The 10,968-nt window shown below is 41.6% G+C and overlaps 1 protein-coding gene across 1 annotated transcript; it reads left to right on the top strand.

The window, feature by feature from the left end:
- Nucleotides 1-169: 169 nt before the first annotated feature.
- Nucleotides 170-9,891, top strand: SERPINB5 (serpin family B member 5). The gene is made up of 6 exons (XM_032223344.1): nt 170-337; nt 1,075-1,212; nt 5,711-5,828; nt 6,694-6,836; nt 8,253-8,420; nt 9,499-9,891. The coding sequence occupies exons 1-6, from the start codon at nt 170-172 to the stop codon at nt 9,889-9,891; spliced, it is 1,128 nt and encodes a 375-aa protein (XP_032079235.1).
- Nucleotides 9,892-10,968: the final 1,077 nt, after the last annotated feature.

A 10,968-nucleotide genomic window follows, 5' to 3' on the forward strand; every position in this document is an offset into this window, starting at 1 on the left:
TTGAAACCCACCACTGCTTCAGGTTAAACATCTGTTAACTTGTACGGCAAGGTTGCAGTGCCATTCAATGTTTATTTGGCATGTGGGATGTGAGAAAATAGCAGTTATTTATACCCAGGATTGTTTGACTGATCAATTGTTTTGACCTTTTGATTTCAGAACCGCAACTATGGATGCGATACAAGCTGCAAATACAGCTTTTTCGGTTGACCTATTCAAAAAACTGTGTGAACTGGACAAGAGTGCTAATTTTATTTTTACTCCACTTTGCATGTCGACTTCTCTTGCTCTAGCATTTAAAGCAGCTAATGGTGAGACAGCAACCCAGATGAAACAGGTAAAATGTTTACTTTTAGCATAATTCTTGCTTATCGTATATGAAAAGTTTATTTTTCCCTTGCTACATAGATGAAGATTGACCCTTCTATAAATTCAAACACTGTCATATTCTTCCATTAAATAATATGGGTAGAAAACTCTTGGCTTGGTTTAGCACAGAGGCGGGTTCCTACCAGTTTGCACCTATTCGGTAGAACCGGTTCGTCAAATCTACCGAACCGGTTAGAAGAGGTTCCACCAGTGGACCCGGAAAGCAGGCCACACCTACAGAAGAGGCTCCAAAATTTTTTGAAACCCACCACTGGTCCTTGGATATGATTATTCTACACTATCATGCTCCTATTTATAAAACTCAGTGCCTCTGTGGAAGGTAAGGATGACTACTGCGTTTGTGGTGCAATCAGAACATTGCGTGTGTTGAAGTTGTTTTAACGCAAACCAAAGATGCCTTTTAAAAAACAAGTTGACATCATATTCTTATGCATGCCAGTGCTGTGTGTGAGGTCATTTAAGGTGGTTCTGACAAGTGTCGTCGGCATCTTCATATCCGGTCACATGGGTGGCAAGCCACTCCCATCCGGTCACATGGCCGGCAAGCCACTCCCACAAAGGAGGCCACACCCACAGAGTAGGTTCGAACAACAACGTCCTTACGTTTCATTTGATTGTGTTGAAAATACTACAGAAGAAATCTTTACGGAAATCAATATTTATACTGTATTCGTTTATTAACAGGGGCTCCATCTAGAAGATGTCAAAGATATTCCATTTGGATTCCAGACAATTACCTCCGATGCTTCCAAACTTAGCTCATTTTATTCATTAAAAATGATTAAGCGGCTTTATGTAGAAAAATCCCTTAACCCTACTACGGTAAGTTGGGAAGAAATAATAACAATAATAATAATAATTTCTATCTGGCCCAGCAGGTTGATCGTTATTATCTAATTCCATAATTTACATTATGCTCATGGTTGCTTTACTGAATTTAATTTTTTTTAAAAAATGTATAAGTATTCTCAGTTAAGGGAGCCGAGGTGGCACAGTAATTAAATGCAGCACTGCAGGCTACTTCAGCTGACTGCAGTTCTGCAGTTCGGCAGTTCAAATCTCACCGGCTCAAGGTTGACTCAGCCTTCCATTCTTCCGAGGTGGGTAAAATGAGGACCCGGATTGTTGTTGGGGGCGATATGCTGACTCTGTAAACTGCTTAGAGAGGGCTGAAAGCCCTATGAAGCGGTATAGAAGTCTAACTGCTATTGCTATTGCTATGATTGTAATGGAAACTGTTCATTACTGCTGTAAGTTGTGATGATTGTAAGGAGGCTCATCACGTGACAGATCTGATTTTATGACTTCCCCTCCCCCCAGTGGTTAAGTGAATCACCATGGTAATTAAGTGAATCTGCAGTTGTTAAATGAACACAATGGTCATTAAGCGAACACATTTTTCACTATAAGAACGTTTTTAGTGAAAACTAGAAGTAAGCAACCTTCCCAAGGGACTGATAATAGCCCAAGAGTTCCAACCATGGAAATTATTCTTGCTGACATCAAAAATGATGCGTGAAATTGCTGCCCAAATTAGAATCCCCACAGGAGGGATGTTCAACTTTGGCAAATTTAAGACTTATGAACTTCAGTTCCCAGATTTTCCCAGCCAGAATTCTGGGAGTTGAAGTCTACAAGTCTTAAAAGTTGCTATAAGGATGGATACTCCTACTTTACAAGCTCTTAATTATAGCGTATGTTTTTAATGAGAATCATTAAGATTCAGTTGTCATACAACGGGTTGTATCCAGTAGTGCTCTTCGGGTTGACAGAAGATGTTATTAGACGCTTTAGGCAGCAGAATAAAAACAAAGGTTTGGTTTGTTGTTTAGATTTAGATTTAGATTTGTTTTATTTATATGCCGCCCTTTTCCGGGAGGGACTCAGGGCGGCGAACAACTCAAAAGGGGAAAGGGAACATAGAACACAATACAAGTAGTTAAAATAGCCAAGAATCACACAGCCACACAGGTCGAGAGGGGACGGGAACTCGTCAACCCCAGGCCTGCCGGCACAGCCAGGTTTTGACGGCTTTCCGGAAGGCCTGGAGAGAGGTGAGGGTCCGAATCTCTGCGGGGAGTTCGTTCCAAAGGGCCGGAGCTGCAACAGAGAAGGCCATCCCCCGGGTAGTAGCCAGATGACATTGGCTGGTGGACGGAACCCGGAGGAGGCCGACCCTGTGAGATCTAATGGGTCTTTGGGAGGTAATTGGCAGCAGGCGGTCTCTCAAGTACCCAGGTCCAATACCATGAAGGGCTTTATAAGTTACGACTAGCATTTTGAAGTGTATCCGGAGACCGATCGGTAGCCAGTGCAGCTCGCGGAGGATAGGTGTAACGTGGGTGTACCGAGGTGCACCCACAATCGCTCGCGCGGCTGCATTCTGGACGAGTTGAAGTCTCCGAATGCTCTTCAAGGGCTGCCCCATGTAGAGCATGTTGTTGTTATTGTTGTTGTTGTTTTTGACAGTTTGCTCTTCTATTAAATTCCCTACCATACCCAAAAGAAGAGACTCACTAAAGAATTAGTGGGAGAATTCAGAGGGCTCTGAGAATCTGAAAAATTGATTCTTTCTCTCTTTTCTGCTGCCAGAAGCCTGCTAAGAAACTTCCCTTGAGGGATATGAGTTGGAAACAGACCTGTACTTTTTAAATTCCTTCTTTATTTAATCTTAACTTACGCATTTTGCCTTTTATCTTTATTTTTATATGCTAACTGAAGAATGTTTAAAGTATATTTGCTTCACGTATTTGAAGCATATGCCCTTAATAAATATTTATTTGATTTTAATGCTTGGGTGTTACTGAACTTTGAAGCTGTTCATCTTATGTCCAGGCATTATTCATTGCAATGCTTCTCTTTACTCTGCGGAGATCGTACAGGTATTCCTTGACTTATGACCACAATTGAGATCAGTGTCAGGGTTCCAAGCAGGGGTGGGTTTCTCGCCCCGTTCCAACCGGTTCGGTTGGAACAGGGCCGGCGGCGTCCTCGTGCATGCACGCAGTTCACGCATGCGTACTAGCGTCTGCGCGATGCTCCAGCTGCTCCTGGAGGATCGCGCAGGCGCTGTATGCGTCCTGCGCATGCATGGAAGCGCAGAACTCGTCAAAACTGGGTAAGGAGTGCGGGCGGGCGGGCGGGCCCTTCGCCGTTCCCGGAAGTTACTTACTTCCTGATTCGCTGACCAACCGGTTCGCGGGGACCGCCGCGAACTGGTTGAAACCCACCCCTGGTTCCAAGTAACACCCCCAACGGAAGAAGACTCAGAGGCCAGCAATTCCTCAAAGTTCCATTTTATTAGAGTTGTCATATTGGCACATCTGGGAAACCCCAAATCTGAGAGTTCTAGTTTTCCCACCCAAAAGAAAGTCAAAGACCCATCCCCTACACCCACAAGTCCATCACATGGTCCAATCAATTCATTCTCCCAACTGGAGACAATCCTCAGTTACTCCCATCCAGGTGCAGGCAGGTCCTTGACTCCCAGAGAAAAGAATGTTGTTATGGCTAATTCTTCACTGACTCCGTGTAACCCCCCATTCCCATTTTTCCAGGCATTAAATGTAACAGCCCTGAAGCTCTAAAGAAAAAGATGGCTTCCAGGACTGACAATCAGAATTTCAGTTGCTAAGCAAGGCAGTTTGTTAAGAGCTGTGGTGGCGCAGTGGTTAGAATGCAATATTGCAGGCTAATTCTGCTGACTGCCAGCAGTTCGATCCTGACTGGCTCAAAATTGACTCATCCTTCCATCCTTCCGAGGTTGGTAAAATGAGAACCAGATTCAGTGGTGAGATTCAAATAATTTAACAACCAGTTCTCTGCCCTAATGACCATCTGGGTAGGTGGGGCTCGTTGGTCATGTGACTGGGTGGGCTTGGCCAACTCAAGGTCACTCAGGTCGATGGGCGTTTCGCCTTAGCTGTTACAATGGAATAAGGGTTAACCGGAGAGGCAGTTTCTGTAAGCAGGTCAATAAAGATGAGGCTAGAAACAACACCAGAATGTTTCCTTCCTGCCTTCCTTACAGGATTAGCCCTGTAAAGCGGAAAAAAACCAAAAGAAGATTTCTTCCAACAACCGATTCTCCGAACTGCTTAGAAAGTTACCAACCGGTTCTCCCGAATAGGTGCGAACCGGCTGAATCCCACCACTGCCCAGATTGTTGGGGGCAATAGGTTGATTCTGTAAACCACACAGAGAGGGCTGTAAAAGCACTGTGAAGTGGTATATAAGTCTAAGTGCTACGTTTATTGCTAACTGCCTCGCCAAGGTGGTGCAGTGGTTAGGGTGCAGTACTGCAGGCCACTTCAGCTGACTGTTATCTGCAGTTCGGCGGTTCTAATCTCACTGGCTCAAGGTTGACTCAGCCTTCCATCCTTCCGAGGTGGGTGAAATGAGGACCCAGACTGTGGGGGCGATATGCTGACTCTGTAAACCGCTTAGAGAGGGCTGAAAGCCCTATGAAGCGGTATATAAGTCTAACTGCTATTGCTATTGCTATTGCCTGGCTTTACTACCATTTTCCCCCACTGCAATCGTTAAATGAATCATGCAGTTGTTGAGTAAATCTCCGTTGATTTTGCTAACTGAAAACCATCTAGAAAGGTAACACATGATGACATGTGATCCCGGGATACTGTGTCTGTCATAAACATACATGCCAGTGACCAAGGGATTGTAATTTTGATCCCAGGACCATAGAGATGCTCTGCTGGTTATAAGTGTGAGGATCAGTTATAACCCATTTTTCCCCAGTGCCATTTTAATTTCAAATGGTTACTGAATGAATGGTTCTAAGTTGAGGATTACCTGTGTATTAATGTTTAATGTATAATTTGGAATTAAAATGATTTATACAGCTTTAAAACAGGGAGCTGCCCTGTGTGGTATAGGACATTGCTGAACACTGGATTAAAAAAAACAACATTCCAGGTTGTTGTTGTTTTTACTTTGCTGCCTTAATATTAATTTTTTTTTTTGTTAAAATGTTTCTATTTTCCATTTTTCATTTTCATACAGTCACATATATACTGTGCATAACCGGGGCCATACAATGTTAAACAATAATCACAGCAATTCCTCTTGTCAACAATACCCCCCAAAATATAAATAAAATAAAACTCAAACTCAAATAGAAACCCAATATACCTCTTCCGCTCTCCATACACCTCTTTCTTCCGCCCCCCCTCCAACTTACTATCTTCCCTCCATCATTCCCCTCTACCCTCTGCCTTAATATTAATTGATAGTGGAAAAATCCCAGCCCATTGAAGTTCATTATGGTATAACCCAGTGATGGAGCCTTTCTCTCTTTCAGGAATTCATCAGTTCTGTCAAAAGGCCCTTCCCATCAGAATTGGAAGTTGTAGAGTTTAAAGACAAGCCCGAAGACACCAGGCTGCAGATCAACAAATCCGTTTCAGACCTTACCGATGGCGAGTGTATTATTTAATCAAGATAATTCTTTTAAGTCATGAATTGGGATATCCTTGAATTGGGAATTATCCCTTCAGATCGAGAGATTATCATAGTACCGAGATGGTGAAGCTATAGCGCACGGGCCAGAGGTGGCACGCAGTGCCCTCTCTGATGGCACACGAGCCGTCACCCCAGTTCAGCTCTGCTGTGCATGCTGCGCCGTATGCCTCCCACTGGCCAGCTAGTCTTCGGGTCACTCCCGCGGGTGTGGGGCATGTGCGGGGGAAGTCATGCGTGCATGCGGGGTTGGGTGGGGTACGTGTGTGGGGTGTATGTGCACCAGTAACTTAAAATGGTTGTGTAACCTTGTGAGCCGAGGTGGCGCAGTGGTTAGGGTGCTGAGGTGGCGCAGTGGTTAGGGTGCAATACTGCAGGCCACTTCAGCTGACTGGTATCTGCAGTTCAGCGGTTCAAATCTCACCGGCTCAAGGTTGACTCAGCCTTCCATCCTTCCGAGGTGGGTGAAATGAGGACCCGGATTGTTGTTGGGGGCGATATGCTGACTCTGTAAACCGCTTAGAGAGGGCTGAAAGCCCTATGAAGCGGTATATAAGTCTAACTGCTATTGTTATTGCTATTGCTATTGCTAACCAGTTGTTAGATTTTGAATCCCACTACTGATGTGCACATTGCATTTTGGGAGTTCAGGTGCGCATGCTTTGGGCACTCCGACCGAAAAATGTTAGCCATCATTGTCATAGTACGTCTGCTTATTTATGGCTATGTTTTTCCCCACTTGACACTTTCCCCCAACTTTGACTACTATTTCCCTGTATCTGTGATTGTACCGCTAATGAAGTATTCTTGCCCTTGTATCTGCAGGTAAGATGGAAAACATTTTAATTGAGGAGAGCGTCAATGATGAGACCAAGATAATCCTGTTAAATGCAGCCTATTTTATAACAAACTGGATGAAGAAGTTTCCTGAGGCTCAAACCAAGGAATGTCCATTCAGAATAAGCAAGGTACGGGACGAAGCAACCTCAAACTGCTAACACAAATATTAAATGCTACAGACGGGCCTTCAATTTCTCATGGAATTTTAAACTAGCATTTACTTCAATTAATACAATCCTAAATCAGCTCTAATGAGTGATTTTATAGCAAACTGTCAATGTGTCATAATGGTTCATTTGTTTTCTACCCCCAGTGATGGGATTCAAATAATTTAACAACCAGTTCTCTGCCGTAATGATTTCTTCCAGCAACCAGTTCACTGAACTCCTCAGAAAGTTAGCAACCAGATCTCCCAAAGTGGTGCGAACTGGCTTAATCCCACCTCTGTCTATCCCTAAAAAAACAAAACCATATGAAATGTTTAGAAGACACCAGAATGTTCCTTTTTTCCAGTTAAAAGTGATGGTCCCAAGATGATAAAAATAAAATACGATTTTAGAACATTATGGATAGCAAAAAGATTTGGAGCCGATGTCAAATGAATTACATTTTCTTACATTTTTTGCCAACATTTTGATTAATGGTTTCTCATCACATCTCTTTTTACGATACGATACGATACGATACGATACGATACAATACGATACAATACAATACAATACAATACAATACAATAGCAGAGTTGGAAGGGACCTTGGAGGTCTTCTAGTCCAACCCCCTGCCTAGGCAGGAAACCCTATACCGTTTCAGACAAATGGCTATCCAACATCTTCTTAAAGACTTCCAGTGTTGGGGCATTCACAACTTCTGGAGGCAAGTTGTTCCACTGATTAATTGTTCTAACTGTCAGGAAATTCCTCCTTAGTTCTAAGCTGCTTCTCTCCTTGATTAGTTTCCACCCATTGCTTCTTTAGCAAATTCATTCCTTAATCCAGGTCAGGATTTCAAATGGGTTAAAATACATGGTGATCCATCCTAGAAATCTTAATATGCACTCTTGCTATGAATCTAAATTTCATACGCCACTTCTAACAAATGCAACACTGAATTTCACAAGATGCTGAGATTAACAAGAACCGAGGTGGCTCAGTGGTTAGGGTGCAGTACTGCAGGCCACTTCAGCTGACTGCTATCTGCAGTTCAGCGGTTCTAATCTCACCGGCTCAAGGTCGACTCAGCCTTCCATCCTTCCGAGGTGGGTGAAATGAGGACCCGGATTGTTGTTGGGGGCGATATGCTGACTCTGTAAACCGCTTAGAGAGGGCTGAAAGCCCTATGAAGCGGTATATAAGTCTAACTGCTATTGCTATTGCTATAATATTCTCATGTGTATGATTACAACTGCAATAATTTAACAATGTAACATTTGAGTTCTATTCTCAATTCATATTTCCAATTTATGAAGGCAAATAGACACATATCAGAACTTTTGACCACAACTGGTATTTAAGTGAACTTTCAATTCCTGTTCTTTCCCTTACTAGACGGAAACCAAACCTGTGCAGATGATGAACTTGGAAGCTACATTATGCTTGGGCTACATTAATGATTTAAAAACCAAGATTCTGGAACTCCCGTGTCATAATAAACATATGAGCATGCTTATCTTACTGCCTAAAGATCTAGAAGATGATACCACTGGCTTGGAACAGGTAGAAATAAATATTTGGATACATTTCAAAGTAGGTTTTGGAAAGCTGCATGTCAATCACTCTCTCCCTTGAATGTTTCGAAATAGTCTGATTAGAAACAAGTGAAAAATAGACATTTCCTATTTGTAGCTATTTGTTTAATTCGTTGAATGTAGTAGGGCCATATCGTTTGGCCCCAATATTAATAAAATGAAGTTGGACTGGACATTAACTCAAATCACAACAGCTAGTAGCATTCCAGCCGTGATATTACAATTGCATTAATTGTCCTCAGTCCTCAGGCAAAACATCATGCCGGAGTAAATTAAAAACAACAACAACAGTTGCATGCATTAATGAACTCAAATTAACTTTGATTTAGTGTTAAATAATCTCCATCTATGATTAGTGGTTGCCAGCTGCTGGACAAATTCTACTGTGAATGACTATATGGGCAATAATACAATATAATACCATGCCATGCAATAGGTAGAGATTCCCCTCACACATATGTGCTAGTCATTCCCGACTCTGGGGGGTGGTGCTCATCTCCATTTCAAAGCCGAAGAGCCAGCACTGTCTGAAGACATCTCCTTGGTCATGTGGCTGGCATGACTAAACACCGTAGGCACACAGAACGCTGTTACCTTCCTACTAAACGTGGTCCCTATTTTTCCACTTGCATTTTGACATGCTTTCTAACTGCTAGGTTTTCTAGTAACGGGAGCTCACTCTGTTACATGGCACTAGGGATTCGAACAGTGGTGGGTTTCAAAAATTTTTGGAACCTCTTCTGTAGGTGTGGCCTGCTTTCCGGGTCCACTGGTGGAACCTCTTCTAACTGGTTCAGTAGATTTGACGAACCGGTTCTAACGAATAGGTGCGAACCGGTAGAAACCCACCTCTGGATTCGAACCACCGAACTACCGATTTTTCTGATCGACAAGCTCAGCATCTTAGCCACTGAGCCACTGTACCCCTTGTATACCATGCAATACAACACTATTATGTTACTGTACAGCATAGTACAGCACAGCACATCACAATATCCAATCAGAGCTGATATTCTATTCACTTACTATTTTTCTTATTTCTGTAGCTTGAGAAGGAGATCACCCCGGAGAAGCTGGTACAGTGGACCAATCCTAGTGTGATGGCAAACAGCAGAGTTAATGTCTTCCTCCCCAAATTCAAAGTGGAAAGTGAATATGACTTCAAACCCATTTTAGAGAGCCTTGGAATGACTCACATGTTTGATGAGAATGCATCAGATTTCTCTGAAATGTCAGAGTCGAAAGGCATTGTTCTTTCCAAGATCATACACAAAGTCTCTCTGGAAGTAACTGAAGAAGGAGCCGAGTCTCGAGATGTTCCTGGATACCGGATCCTACAACACAAAGATGAATTTAATGCAGATCATCCTTTTCTTTTCTTCTTTAAGCACAACAAAAGTCGCAGTATTGTATTTGCCGGTAGATTCTGTTCCCCTTAAACAGAACTGCCTATAAAGAAACCTGTTATCAATATTTTCTGGGTATGAAATATTCAAAGGTAATCTATGCAGTTTCTCTTGTTAATTGAATAACTTCCTGTTCAAATGAATTTACAGTGGAATGGCCATATCAGTTAGTGGTAGCAAAACTAAATATAGGGACACCTAAAAGACTAAAATAATTCATTATGACATATCTTCTAGTGAACCATCAGCTAGATACGTATTACACATCAAAGTTGGGAAGACAGTTTCTTGTTTACATATGAAATAAACATCAAAACAAATTCAGCAAAATGGATCTTTGATAGGTAGCAATAAAACAATATGCAAAGTTATGATGTCTCCAGAATATTGCAAGTTTGTTTTATGCTCATTGACAATATTGAATTTCAACTTTATTGAACTGTCTAGTTAGGGAAGAGTTAAATCACTAATTTATCTCTGGGATATCAGAAGTTTTATATCTGTAGTGAGCTTCATTACATTAATCAATTAATATAGTTTTTTTTTCTTAAATATGTTTAACAGTGAAATATTTTCTTTTGTTTTTTTTAAATTAATTTTGGGCAGTTATTAACGTAGATTACCTTCATTTGTTCTGAATAAAGCATTGCAAAAACTATCTTTTCTCATTGCTGAAATTTACAATGAAAAACAAAGCTGCATCTCCTGCATTATTTGAAATCTGACTTCATATATCAGTGATAATATGCATTAATTAATGCTCATACTTCATGCTGTTCTTTGTTATATGGGAAGCATACACTATTTTAGACCTGAAGAATGGAATGAGTTTCAGTTCCAGGTTTGGATTTGTTGATGAGCATTTACAATTTTACGTCTCTTCTATATTAAAGTTTTGAAACAGATGCTGATGTCAGCATTTCAAGTAATGTACCCATGAACTGTGAGGCAGGCAAGTTCCTCAAAAAACAGTTTATTGGAAACATCCTATTGGCACAACTAGTGAAAGCCGACTTTAAAATTCCTGCAGCTTTCATCTAATTAAAAAGTAAAAGTTTCCCCTTTTAGCAATAGCAATAGCAGTTGGACTTATATACAACTTCTTAGGAC

The sequence above is a fragment of the Thamnophis elegans genome, chromosome 8, assembly GCF_009769535.1.
Source record: "Thamnophis elegans isolate rThaEle1 chromosome 8, rThaEle1.pri, whole genome shotgun sequence".
NCBI classification, from domain to species: Eukaryota; Metazoa; Chordata; class Lepidosauria; order Squamata; family Colubridae; genus Thamnophis; species Thamnophis elegans.